This window comes from Notamacropus eugenii, chromosome 7 (genome assembly GCF_028372415.1).
Source record: "Notamacropus eugenii isolate mMacEug1 chromosome 7, mMacEug1.pri_v2, whole genome shotgun sequence".
Lineage (NCBI taxonomy): Eukaryota > Metazoa > Chordata > Mammalia > Diprotodontia > Macropodidae > Notamacropus > Notamacropus eugenii.
In genome coordinates, this window is record NC_092878.1 from 130,895,290 (window position 1) to 130,909,304 (window position 14,015).

Below are 14,015 nucleotides of genomic sequence, written 5' to 3' on the forward strand. Positions count from 1 at the left end.
GTGTGTGTGTGTACATTCACTTAAACACACATACATATATACAAGCTAATGGACTCCAAGCTAATAATTCCTATCCTAAGTGCTTCTCAGACTGAAACTGGAAAGAGGGCAATGAACATCAAAGGAAAAAATAAATGAATTTTTGTAGTATAGTGAGACTTTTGACTTCCTCTCCCAACCCCTTACACACCTACTTGTAAACTGAGTCCACTGTCTGACATATCCCTTTCAGGGTTCTAGGGGTATCTCTGAGAGGCAGTAGTGTTCAATATGAGTGATGCGAGATTCTATTCTGCTGTATTCACCTGCAGTATCAATTGCAGTGATTATTGCCCTAATATTATTTACCACACAGTTAGTATACCTCTTCATATTATTTAATCCGTTGATAGCTCTTTGATATCATATCAATTAGTTTTTGCAAAGGGATGTTTATTGAGAATATTTAGGCAGAAAGGCAGGCAGGAAGGCAGGAAGGCAGGCAGGAAGGCAGGAAGGCAGCAAGGCAGGAAGGAATTTATTAAACACTTCCTGGAACTCGGGCACTGAGAAAACAAATACGAGCAAAAAAAAAAAAAAAAAAGGTTTTGAAGTCCAGAAGGTAGGAAAAGAGCTAGAAGGAAAATGAAGGTCAGTCTGGATCACTCCACAAAATTGATATTCCAAGAGAAATTTACCTTTGGAAGGAGAAAGTTCAGTCTATAGAAGGATATTATAAGTTAAGAAGACCATAATGGTGGTTGGGTATAACAGGGCAAGGAGGACCACTGTACTATGGTCCTGCCAGTTTGCAAAATTTTTAAAGCTAATGGTGTCACTGAAAATCTAGAAACAGAAATCTTGGTTGTGGGATTGTTATATGTAAAGGGCATGAAAGCAAAATATTACACAAAACTATATCAAAATAATAATATAACTCAATAAGACCATGTATTTTTAAAATTCAGTCTTAAAATTTAAATGTGATCATGATTTATTATTGCTGCGCAGAATCTGAAAAGTTAAATGAATGATGCAGAAAGATTAATATGCCCTAGAGCTATATGAATAAATTCTAAGCCTAGCTTATCTTAAGGACTTATGTAGGAAATGAATTCCATAGACCACTATTGATCGATTCTGGCTTAATCAGAGTACCTTATGTCAGTAATTCACAATCATTTTATCCTCCACTGACCACTCAGTTAAAAACATTCAAGAAGTTTCACAGCTGAGCACACACAAGTGGATCTGTTTTTATCTCCTATGTTTTTTTCGAGTGTTCTTCCTTGAAAAACTAAAATGTTTCCCATGTGGCAGTATATTTTGTTTGTGCAAAGCAAAGCACAAGAAAACAAACATTCATTCCCATTTTTCCTCCTCTCCTAGATCACCTTATAGTTAAAACCCCTAAGGCATGAATGAATAAACTCCAATCAAGCAGACATTCCTTGCAATATGTTGCTAATGTAGGAAATCTAAAAATGTGCTCCAGTAATTCTGGCAAGTTGGCCATAAAAGAAAATACTGCCAAAATACATTATTTAGATAAATCATGTAATAACATCAAGTCACTGATTATTTTGTGTTTTGTATCTCCCTTTTGGTATTTGCCATATAACAGTTTCTGTCATAGATGTGTGTGTGTGTGTGTGTATCTTATATTCACACAATTGTTAACTCCCCTCAACTTCATCAACTGAACTTTTGCAAAATGTAAGCATGACTATTTCTCTGACCTTTTTATATCATAGAATTGCACCGTCTCTGAAATCTGAATTTCAGATTTCTAGTCTCCAATCACAACCTCCTATCATTCCACCTTTCCCAGCCCTACCCCCAACAATATCTATGTCTATGATCTTCACTCTCATCTCAACTATCTCTCTCTTTTTTCCCAACTTAATAACATTTTATTTTTTTCAAATGCATGTAAAGATGATTTTCAACATTCACTTTTATAAAATTTTGAATTCTAAATTTTTTCTCTCCCTTCACCAAGATAGCAAGCAATCTGGTATGTTTAATATGATTGTACATATATAACCTATTTCCACATTAGTCATGTTATGAAAGAAGAATCAGAACAAAAAGGGAAAATCATGAGCAAGAAAAAAGTGAAAATACCATGCTTCAACCTTCATTCGGACTCCATAGCTCTTTCGCTGGATATGGATGATATTTTCGATCACAAGTCTTATATCACTATATTGCTGAGAAAGAACTAAGTGTATCATAGTTGGTCATCATACAGTGTTACTGTGTTCAATTTTCTCCCAGTTCTGCTCACTTCACTCAGTATCGGTTCACGCAAGTCTTTTCAGGTTTTTCTGAAATCAACCTGCTTATCATTTCTTATAGCACAATAGTAATCCATTACATTCATATACCACAATTTGTTCAGCTATTTCTCAGTGGATGGGCACTCCCTCAATTTTTGCCATCACAAATAGAGCTGCTAAAAATATTTTTACACATGTGAGTCCTTTTCTCTTTTTTATGCTCTCTTTGGGATACAGTCCTAGTGGTGGTATTACTGAATCAAAGGGCATGCACAGTTTTTTAATTCTTTAGGCACAGTTTGGATACTCATTTTAATCCATTTTTTACTCTTCATTTCTCTGGAAACAACTTTGACCCAATGATCCTCTTTTAAAGTTACCACCCTAGAGTCCTCACCCCTTCATCAAACACACACTTCATGCCATTTTCCAACCTATTAATTAATCTTCCATCTTAAATAAGTCTTTCACACAATCTGTCCATTTCTACTCTTAGATTTATAAGACTGATTGAAGAGTCACAAAACTAAGATGATTTCACCTTGTATAAGTTTTAGGAATGTTATCTTAGCAGAGACCTCACTGGTGCTCAGTAAGCCTTTGACTTGGTTCTTATTAACTTCATATGTCATCACCACAGTAACTGTTCCTAACCTTTTCTTCTATTCTCAAACCACTAACAACACTCTAACATATGAGACATATTATTTAGCCCCATACTTCACTGAGAGGCTTAGGGTAATCCAAAAGGAGCTACTTCAACTCTCCTCCTTCCATCAAAAGCATTCAGCAGCATCACTCATTTTATCCTTTTCTGCCATGTCAGAAAAAAAGGCATCACTCTTCCTTGCTAAAGTTAATCTCTTTTTTTGGTACGAATCCCATTTCTCCCTCCTCCCCTTTCAGATCCTTAATCTACTCCTTCTCTCTCAGGATACTTAGGTCTCTTTCTTATGACTGCTCCATCCCATTCATTGAAGAATATGGCCAGTTCTCCCCAATCCTAAAAGAAATCTTCCCTACATGTTCCTCTCCCATTATAGTCCCATCTTTCTCCTCTTTAAAACTAAGCTTTAATAATTTGCAGTATGGCTTCTGCTCCCACAATTTTAATGAAGTTTTTCCCTCTGAGTTCACCAACAACCTTCTAATTAGCAAATCCAAATGCATTTTCTGTCACATCCATTGTGACCTGTCTACAATAGCTGGCTCTTTTAACCACCTCTTCCTGATAACATTACCTTCATATATAATACACTACAGCTAAATTTCATTTTTTCTCCTCAGTACAAACCCTGAACCCTGAAATTTCTCAGTCCTAATTTTCCCTGTGTCTTGAAAGTCATATCAGTACCTGTTCCTTAAGAGTTGCCTGCACCCCACTGAATTCCTCTATATCCCTTAAAACTCAAGTACTATTTCCTCTAAAAAACTTTGCCTGACAATGAAACAAACCTCCCAAGATGGAAGCAAAATGGACTGCACAATTAGTTTATTCCTTTTAATCGCCAACATTTATTTTTCACTGCTTTTATCACTAAATAGGCTTCTGTATTTTTCTCTCTCTTCTGCAATCTGTCTTGCACAAGGTGCCAAAGAGATATTCCTAAAACATACATCTGCCCAGAGCACTCCTCTGCTCAGTAAACTCGGATGACTCCTTAACTTCTGGGAATATGAATACAGAAGGAAAATAGTCCCTTCTGCCAAAGAATTTATATACTGTGTACATGTTACTTCCTTTAGTAGAACATAACCCCCTTGAGTGCAGGGACTGTTTTATTTTTGGCTCCATGTCCTCTGTAATCCATTGTCTGGCACAAAAAGGTGCTTAAATGCATGTTGAATGAGTGAATAGTCTCTATTTAAATTTTATAATACTATGAATTAAAACTTAGTTTCTGTTCATTCCTGTCCTTTGTTCATTGCAGGTGAAATATGGAAATTATGCTTTTGTATGGGATGCAGCTGTCCTGGAATATGTGGCTATCAATGACCCAGACTGTTCCTTTTATACTGTTGGGAATACTGTTGCAGATAGAGGGTATGGAATCGCGCTCCAGCATGGCAGTCCATACCGGGACGTCTTCTCACAAAGGTAAGATTTGGATTTGGTCCAATTACAGAAGGGACAGAGGAGGGCAAGGGAAATACCTATCAGCTATTGAACCTAGTTTACATTTTTTATTTGCTTATTAAGAAAAACATTTCCTTTTCATCAAAAGTTCCGTTAGAGAGACACATTCTTTCCCTGAGGCATGATCTGAAAGTACATGTGCAAAAACTTATTAAGGCAGTGGTTTTTTTTGACCTACTAAAAGACTAAAGGACTAGACACCATACAAATGTGGCTTTATCCTAACAACTTAAACGTATGGTAGAAGCTCACATTCACATGCACAGGAGGGAGCGTATAAATGGATCATGGTTGTTATTTTCTCTGTTAGAATATCATAGAGTAGATACGTCACTTCAATATGTGCTGCACATTTTTTAGCATCCTTCTTTGTCTAAAAAATGTTATTTTGGAAGAATGGTTACCTATTCTTAAAAATATTTAAGAATAAAATGAACTTTAAAGAAAAGTTAAGTGAGAGAATGTGGGAATCTGTGTGAAGCTAGGAAATTTTGCATCTTAATGTTGCACAGAAAAGGAACTGGACTTTTAGGTTTTCTTGGTAAGCATTATAAGCTAACATTGGTCATAAGTAGGAGTGCATGTTCAGTCATTCAGTAAACACCTATTAAACTCCTACTATATTCCAGGAACTCTGCTAAACAGCAACAATACAGAGAAAGGTAAAAGATAATCTGTGTTTTCAAGGAACTCGCAGTCTGGTGGGTGAAACAGCATGTCAGCAATTATGTACAATCAAGATCTATACAGAATAACTTCTACAAATATCTGGAACAAAGATTTTCAATTATTTATGTGTTCCTCTAAGGAAACTTCTGAAAGTATCATTGGGATTACCAAAGACTAGGATAAGATAATGTACAGGGGTTCTTCGAAATCTGAGATTATATTATTCTAACACAATTATGACCCTGGAAAGAACTCAGATGCGTCATCTTACCCCTCTGACTATTGCCAAGCAACTTGGGGCCAAAACATCTCAAAGCTATAGTGTCTTGTATATTTTCTGCACTAATCTGAAGATATCAAAAACTGAAATCAAATCGTTCCTAACATGTTTATTCACTCTAGATTCCTGAAAGATCTTGCCTCCTTCCTGGTTTTGCACTCTTTTGTTTCCATCCTTTTGCACCAACTGAAAGATCAGAAATAATGCCAGAAATACTAAATTCACTTCCTAAAATATGCCATATGTATATCTAGACAAAATGGGAGGGACATCAGAATTTCAGACTTTGCCATCAAATGAATATATATGTATATATTTAAATGTACCCACACATATATATATTGTGTGTATGTATGTATATATACATATATAAACATACACATGTATATGTATATATGCATGTATATATACATATAACACATTTCAATAACTGTAATTAGAAAGGTTTTTTTCCCCTGACTTCAGTTACAAAGTTCCCTCTTCACTTGAATGAGTGAACTTTCATTCATTTCTCCTCCTTCCACTCTCTAAGGCCAAGCAGAATGAGTATAATCCTTTGTCCTTGTGCCATATAGACTATATATATATATATATAGTCTACTATATACTATACTATATACTCCCTGAGTCTTCTCTTATTCAAGCTGAACATCCCCAGTTCATTCCACTGACTGTCCTGGGACATGGATTCCAGACCTTTCACTAATCTGGTTATCTCCTCTAGATCCTCTCCACCTTATCAATGTCCTCCCTCAACAGTGGTACCTATAACTGCAAGCAATTGTAATCTGACTATGGCATAGTGCAGAAGGACCTTCACCATTTTTTTTCCTGGAAGCTTCTCTATCCAAATTGGGCCAAAAGACCATATTACCTATTTTAACCACAAATCACACTGCTATTTCATATTAAATTTGCAGCTCAGTAAACTCCCAAATCTTTTTGAAACAACCTACTATCTAATTACTCTTCCCAAATCCTATATTTGTGAAGAGATGGTGGTTTATTTTTGTGTTTGTTCTTGATGTTTTGACTCTATGCACATAACATTTCAAATGACAATAGTAAACCAGACACAAACATGAAACTGAAATACAAGTGAGAGATTGAGCTAGAGGTGTGAATTTGGGAGTTCATGCTATAGATTGGTACGAAATCATGAGAAATCATTATTTCAATGAACATAACCATATATTGAAATGGATTTCCTATGGATAAGGAAAAGATCTAAAACCTGACTGTGAATTCTGGGCGTTTATGACTCAAAGAGTATTTTTGTAAGAGGTAATGAGATTATCAAGGGCTCTGAGCTGGGGGCAGCAAGGGAAGTTTTTGAACCAGTTTGTGGCAGAGAGAAGGAATTAGATAATTGTCAAGGAGATTGGCAGTTTGCAAAAAGAGGACATAAGAAATGGTCGCTGTGGGAATGATCCAGGAAATATAGGAGATAAATTTAAAAATTTCCAATCAGTATCAAGCATCAAGTTGAAGTTTTATAGTAATTAAAAATTATAAATGAATAAGGAAGTACTACTTCATTGAAAATGTTCCAGTGCTAAATCTTCCCTTAAAGGTATAACTATGGCCAAATCACTCAGGCTTCCTGAGTTTCTCTATAGTTAGCTTTATAGTTCATTACGGAAAGATAGACTAATAAAAAAAGGAAAGATGCACTAACAAATATTTTATTTCCAAACTGCTCAGGCCAAAGACACCTTAGTTGCTGCTATAAATAACAGTAATTAATTTGTGCCAAAACCAAAAATTCGATTGAGAGTCATCTTATTTAAAAACAACTTGCTCGTCCTTGTAAAGTATTTAACTGATGTGTTTTTAACTCTATATGTCATTTGTTTCAATATTTAAGTTCCTGCTCCTGAGTCTTTTATCCAGAAAGAACCCCAAGATGCTAATATATTTAACAAATCAAGCCTAGTGTTATTTTCCTCATTATCTTTGTGGTACTTCAGATATTATAAATCTAAGGGAGTATGAGCCTCTGAACTATTGCGAAACAATAGTAGATAAGCCCTTGAGCCTTTTTCTTCAATATACATCAAGAAAAACAATTCTAATCAGTCCTTTCTATGTTCAAGGATGACATTCTATTGCTTCATAGCTGGGCAGGTAGAAAAAAGAAAAAAATGACTGGATGATATTTACAATGTCATTTTATTTTGTACTCTCAGATTTCCACATAAGCCCGCTTCTCAAGTAGCTCTTAGAAAAAAGACTAGAAAGTGGGAGACTCTATATCTGTTCAGGGAATGAGGAAAGAAATTGTTGCTACATTAGCTGAGAAAAAAATTATAAAGCATATTACTTTCGTGATCTCCTTCCTTATTGAATGTTATATGGACACTAGGGATTTTAACATTTTCCTATGAAACACCTCACCTGGGTCACTGACCTAATCCAATCAGTGGATTAAATTTATTTAATAAGTTTAAAATATTTAAGTTTAAATTTAGGTTTAATTAAATTTCAATTTTAAAACATTAATAATTTAATAAGTTTAAAAAGTTACTCATTTCCAAGGAAACGTTAGCACTTGGGGTGATGAGAAATAGGTCAGTTACCTTGTCTGTTTTCCTAGTATCCTTTCACATCAATCATTACTTGCTTGAAAATTTGAATTCATGTTTAATATATCGAAGGATTAGTTTTTACCTTGTATCTCAAATTTAAGTAGCTGTTCAAGTGAGAATCATAGTGAGGTAGAGGATCAGTAGCCTCCCTTTGAAATACCTGGGTTTAATCTCACCTCTGACACATAATGAGGCAGTAAGGTAATACAGTGGCAACAGTATGGGACTTGGAGTCAGAAAGGACTGAGTTCACATTATGCCACAGACCTTAGTTGTGTGACTTCAAACAGGTCACTTAACCTCTGTGCCTCAGTTTCATCATTCATAAAATAGGGATGATAATAGCACCTACTTCACAGGGTTATTATGAGGATCAAGTGAGTAAAGCATTTTGCAAGTCTTAAATTGTGTGAGTGTGTATGTGTGTGTGTGTGTGTGTGTGTGTGTGTGTGATGGTGATGATGTGTCATCACCATTGTCATCATTGCTTGGCAAGCCTCTTAACCTCTCAGTGGCCCCAGGAAATTCTCTAAGACAATAGGTTGCAGAACAGTTTTCAGTTTCATCAGTAGAGGAAATTTCCTCACAGAGTGTTCTCTACACTCAAACTGAACTAATAAAAAAAAAAAATCACCCCTTCAGTTATAAAGACATTAAATGTTCTACAATCCAGCCTATTCATTTTTATTTGAATAAATTATTAAAAACAAAGTCCTATGGTTCTAAGTGAATTAATTTTTAACTATTATTTCTAGCTCTGCCCCTATTTTTTTCTCACGTACATAGAATCCAAAAGAGAATCAATTCATTTCACTTAGTTTTGTGTTAAAAGCTCCTCCCAGTCTTCCTCAGTCCCTGGGGCTTCATGATTAATGTGTCAAGGTCCTGCTGCATTTCCTCTCTGACTTTAATCAAAAGTTTCTTTCCTTGTATCGCCTGATATTAATTACTATAATCAGTTGGATGGATTTAGCCCCATTGGTGAATTAGGGGGATGTTTACCCCAAGTATATGAAGACTTCCCCTTGTCAAAATGGGTCTATGAGAACAATTTGTCCTAGTGGTCATCAAGGCAGCTAAAGCAGGCACCTAGAGCTTGCTCAGACATCAAAAATGCCAAGGTCATCCACTGTATTCCAAGCCCTTGCCAGTCATCTTGATTTTTTGTCTTGCCACTGGAAGTTGCTGACTCAGGAAGAAAGAGTAAAGCTGATGGCGTTGTGCAACTCTGCCTCATTTAAATACAATCCGCCCACAAGACAAGACCTCACCCATAATGTCACTGGTCCTCTGAAAATAAAAGATCCACAACAGCTATAATCAAGTAAAAACAAGAAAACATATGCCCAGTTTGTCTTTCTAGCTTCTCTTTCTAAGATCCTTCCCCCTTTCTATTTCTCAAAATGAAAGCATAATACAAAGCAAAATATGGCTGCAGTTGAGAAATATAAAACATCCTATCTATTTTTTTTCCAAATAAGAAGTTATTTTTCCCAAACATTTTGTTGCAATGGGCAGAGGAGTAACAGCTTCTTCTCTTGACCCACCCTGCACTCCAAAATCTTTACCACCATCATTAGAAAATGCATTTAATCTTGTAGGTCTATAAGATTAGGCATACCAATCAGTCACTGGGACTGTCCACCTATTGCTGTTTATTTTGGCTATAGGGTCAGTCCATCCCACATTCTGATATTCTAACAGGAATCTGCTAAAGTTAACTATTTGAACTGTTTTTTTTAACTAACTCTCTAGGGCTCTCTGAGTATATCATCATAATATCTGCAAAAATGATAGTTGTGTTTCTTAATGTTTGTTTATTCTTTTGATTTCTCTTTCTTGCCTTATGGCTATAGATGGCATTTCTAATGCCATGTTGAATAATAATGGATAGTGGACATCCTTGCTTCACCTCTTATCTTATTATACAGACTCTAGTTTATACCTCTAATAGATAATGTAATGAGTACAGATAATGCCAATTTTTCTGCAATATATCGTCTTCAGGAGTTTCACAACAGTGAGAATGACTTGCCTAAAGTCAAATAGCCAATATATGTCTGAAGCAGAATCTGAATACAAGGTGTTCCTGACTTTAAGACTGGTTCTTTATTCACTTTCCCAGGAAGCTTCTATGCATGGTCATAGTCTAGGTAATTTATTTTTATACTTTCTCTTCCCCTGCCCCTCTTTGATGATTAGACCACGCTCTCTCACAGCATGGATTTCACTAAGGAGGTTTTGTAATTTTCTAGGGCCCAATACAATTTGTAAAATGGCTATTGTGATTAGTCTCTGAAGACCACTGACGTTAAAAGGGAATACGCTTTTTGGACTTTGCGCAGAATTCTTTCAATGATGCTAGTAAATATCCTAAAATGGGAATGGAAGTAAAGAGCTTAATAATATACAAAAGGCATAAAAACAAATGAAAACTTATAAAGCATCTATTCTGTAGCAGTTCAGAGAAAGTGTGCTAAACAAAGCTTTGGATGGCATAAATCTAAGAAGGAAGCTGACTAGGCTAGATGAAAGAGAAGCATTCAAAAAGTTTTCATGATTGTGTCAATGAACCTGGAACAATAAGGTTAATACATGGAAATGTAAGTCATGCACCTTTTAATTTTGTTTTTATTTCCAGTTCCAAATTCTCTGCCTCCCTTACCCCACTCCAACCATTGAGAAGGCAAACAGATGTATGTATATATATGTATGTATGCATGCATATATATATATATATACACACATACACATATGTGTATGCTCTTGCAAAAATCCTGCATGAGCCATGTTGTAAAAAATTTAAGCAAGAAAAAGAAAAGGAAAAATATGCTTCAATCTGTACTCTGTCTGGAGTTAGACAGAATTTTACATCTTGAGTCCTTTGGAGTTGTAGTAGATCTTTGCATTAAACAGTTACTAAGTCTTTCACAGTTGATTTTCTTTCCAATATTGTTGTTACTGTGCAGATTATGCTCCTGGTTCAGCTCATTTCACTTTTCATAAATTCATTTAAGTCTTACCAGCTTTTCCTGAAACCATTCACTTCATCATTTCTTATAGCATATTAGTATTCCATCATAAGCATATATTACAATTTGTTCAGCTTTTTTCCAAATAATAAGTATTCCCTTTGTTTCCAATTCTTTACCACCACAAAAAGAGCTGCTAAAATGTTTTTGTACTTTTACCTTATTTTTTATCTTATTGGGATACAAATGTCTTAGTAGTATTGCTGAATCAAAGGGGTATGTATGCACAATTTATAGTTCTTTGGGCATAATTCCAAATTGTTCTACGGAATGACTGGACACAACGCCACCAAGGGTACGTTACTGTACTTATTTTTCCACATCCTCTTCAGTGTTTGTCATTTTGCTGTAATGTCATCTTAGTCAATCTTATAGTATGAGTTGTTTTAATTTACATTAGCTTATTAGTGATTTCTAGATATTTTTTCATATGACTGATTTTTTCCTCTGAAAATTGCCTGTTCATATCCCTTGACCAGGGTAATTTGGGGGTGCAATAGACAGTGTCACATCTGAAGTCAGGAAGACTCATCTTTCTGAGTACAAATCTGACCTTAGATACTTGATCTTGGACAAGTTACTCAACCCTGTTTGCCACCATTTCCTCATCTATAAAATGAGCTGAAGAGAGTAATGGCAATCCACTCCAATATCTTTCCCATGAAAATCCCAATTGGGGTCACAAAGAATGAGACATGACTGAACAACCACTCTTGAGCATCTTTTCACATTTTTTATTGATTCCCTTGATATCCTTGATCTTTTGTTCTTCCAGATGAATTCTGTTATTATTTTTCCTAGCTCTACATAGTAATTCTTTGGCAATTTAAGTGATACGGCACAGAGTGAGAAAATTAATTGAGGTACTATTTTTGTTTTTATCAAATTGGCTTGGTCTATCCATAAGCAATTAATATTTCTCCAATTATTTCAATCTGGACTGCTTTGTGATTGTGTTCATAATATTTCACTGTGTGTTGGCAGATAGAATCTGAGTATTTTATGCTGTCCAAAGTTATTTTAAATAGAATTTTCTGTCTCTTCTTGCTGGGTTTTGTTGGCAATATATAGAATGTGGATGACTTATACAGGTTTATTTTATCTCCTGCAGCTTTGCTAAAGCTGTTCATTGTTTTGACTAGTTTTTTTTGGTTAATTTTCTAAGGTCCTCTAAGGATATCATCATGTCATCCTCAAAAAGTGAGGGTTGTGTTTCCTGTTTGCTATTTATTCCTTTAATTTCTTTTTATTTTCTTATTGGTAAATTTCTAGTGCAAATTTTTCTACTGCAATAGAATAATAGTGGTGATCACGGACATCCTTGCTTCACCTCCGATCTTTTTGGAAAGGCCTCTACTTTATTCATATTATGGATGTTTGCTCTTGGTTTTAGATAGATGCTACTTTACATTTTTATGCTTTCTAGTGTTTTTAATAGGAATGGGCATTTATTTTATCAAAAGGTTTTTCTGCACCCTAATAATACTAAGATTTTTTTCTTTTTCACTCTCATTCTCTCATAAGTGGAATTTTCCAGAGGCCACATAACTTGTGAATGAATTTATCTGCAAACATGAAGACTGAGTTAATCTGCAGAATTGCATTTCTGTGTTATAAATAGACAAATGTACAGACATAATTAGACTTGCTATTTTGTTTGTATGTAGCCTCTGGAAAATTCCCCTCATGAGAGAATGAGAGCGAAAAAGAAAAAAACTCCTAATATTATTATGAAAATAGTTTTGTCTTTGCCGCCCTCCTGAAAGGGTCTCAGGGATCCTCATACCACACTTCTATAATCACTGGTTGAGATGATGTCTACGGTTACTTGTAACTGATTCTAAGACAGTGACCAGGAAAGGTTTTAGAAGTCTAGAAAGTGTCCAAATATCTAAAGCAATCTTAAGCTACACGATGTCCTATCTAGGGAGTTGATCATTGGTCAACATGTGTTTATCATGTCTACTATTACATAGAGCCAACCAGCATGAATTGATCAACAAAAGATTACACTATTTTAGTCTTATTTCCTTTTTTTACAGTTACTATCAGCATAGAAGAGGAGAATGATTTATGTCTAGTTTACTTAGATTTTAGCTAAACATTTAATTATCTCATACTTAAGAAAATATCTGAAAAAGGCTTTTCTGTTCTGAGTGCAACATTTTATGAAAGACAGTGATAAACTAGAAGGTTTCATGAGGAAGGCAACTAAAATGATGAAGAGTCATGATTGCTTTTTCCCATATAATGATTGGTTAAAGAATTGGAGATATTCACCACAGAAAACAGAGCACTAACAGGAAACATAATAACTGTTTCCAAGTATTTATAGGGATCTCATGCTGAATTTGTTATGTGTGGCCCCAACGGACAGAACCAAAAATGATGGGTAGAAATTACAAAGAGCAAATTTAGGCTTGATATAGAAAAAGAAAGACGATAACTTTCAAACAATAGCAGCTACCCCATAGTTGAATGATTTATCACCATATGTGGTGAGTTTCCTCTAATCATACTGGCAATTTGTTTTTGGACATAGATTGCAATGGATTGTCATTGAGGTCCATTCAAATCTGAAACTCTGTTATTATGATATTTATACCCAAATTTTAAAACAAGTGGTGTACTACTTTATTAATTATTATCATAACTAAAAATACAGTGCTGAAAGTTTGCAAAGCAATTTGCATATACTATCTCATTTTAAAGTTGAATCCCTCCCAAAAATATCTAAATTAGTGTTGTGAATTTAGAGATTTATCTCTAAAATAGAGTGAGTGAGCAAGTTTTTGCCTCCAACATATTCTTTCCTTTCAGCCCATAAGGAACTATTTCTTGTGATTAATATCCTATAGATTTTTATTAATCATCCTTGCTGCCTCTTTTATTGGAAGACTTGAAATTAAAGTTGCTTTAGTGTATATTCTAAATATAGGAGAACATTTCAATGAGCTATATCTATAAAATATTTTTTTTAAATTATATGATTTGGCACTATATTATTTGAGACAAATGCATTCTCCTCTCACAACAGTCATATTTATG

The 14,015-nt window shown here is 34.9% G+C and overlaps 1 protein-coding gene and 1 long non-coding RNA gene across 4 annotated transcripts in view; one reads left to right on the top strand and one right to left on the bottom strand.

Annotated features, from left to right (window-relative positions):
- The window catches only part of GRID2 (glutamate ionotropic receptor delta type subunit 2), a 1,741,897-nt gene that overhangs the window by 1,565,064 nt on the left and 162,818 nt on the right, over positions 1-14,015 (top strand). For all 3 annotated transcript variants that reach the window (XM_072624913.1, XM_072624914.1, XM_072624915.1), the window contains one exon: positions 4,193-4,359. In XM_072624913.1, coding sequence (XP_072481014.1) covers positions 4,193-4,359 — 167 coding nt within the window. The remainder of the gene's footprint in view (positions 1-4,192; positions 4,360-14,015) is intronic.
- Positions 1-14,015, bottom strand: part of LOC140514493 (uncharacterized) — a 55,818-nt gene that overhangs the window by 32,242 nt on the left and 9,561 nt on the right. The gene's annotated exons all lie outside the window — the stretch shown is intronic.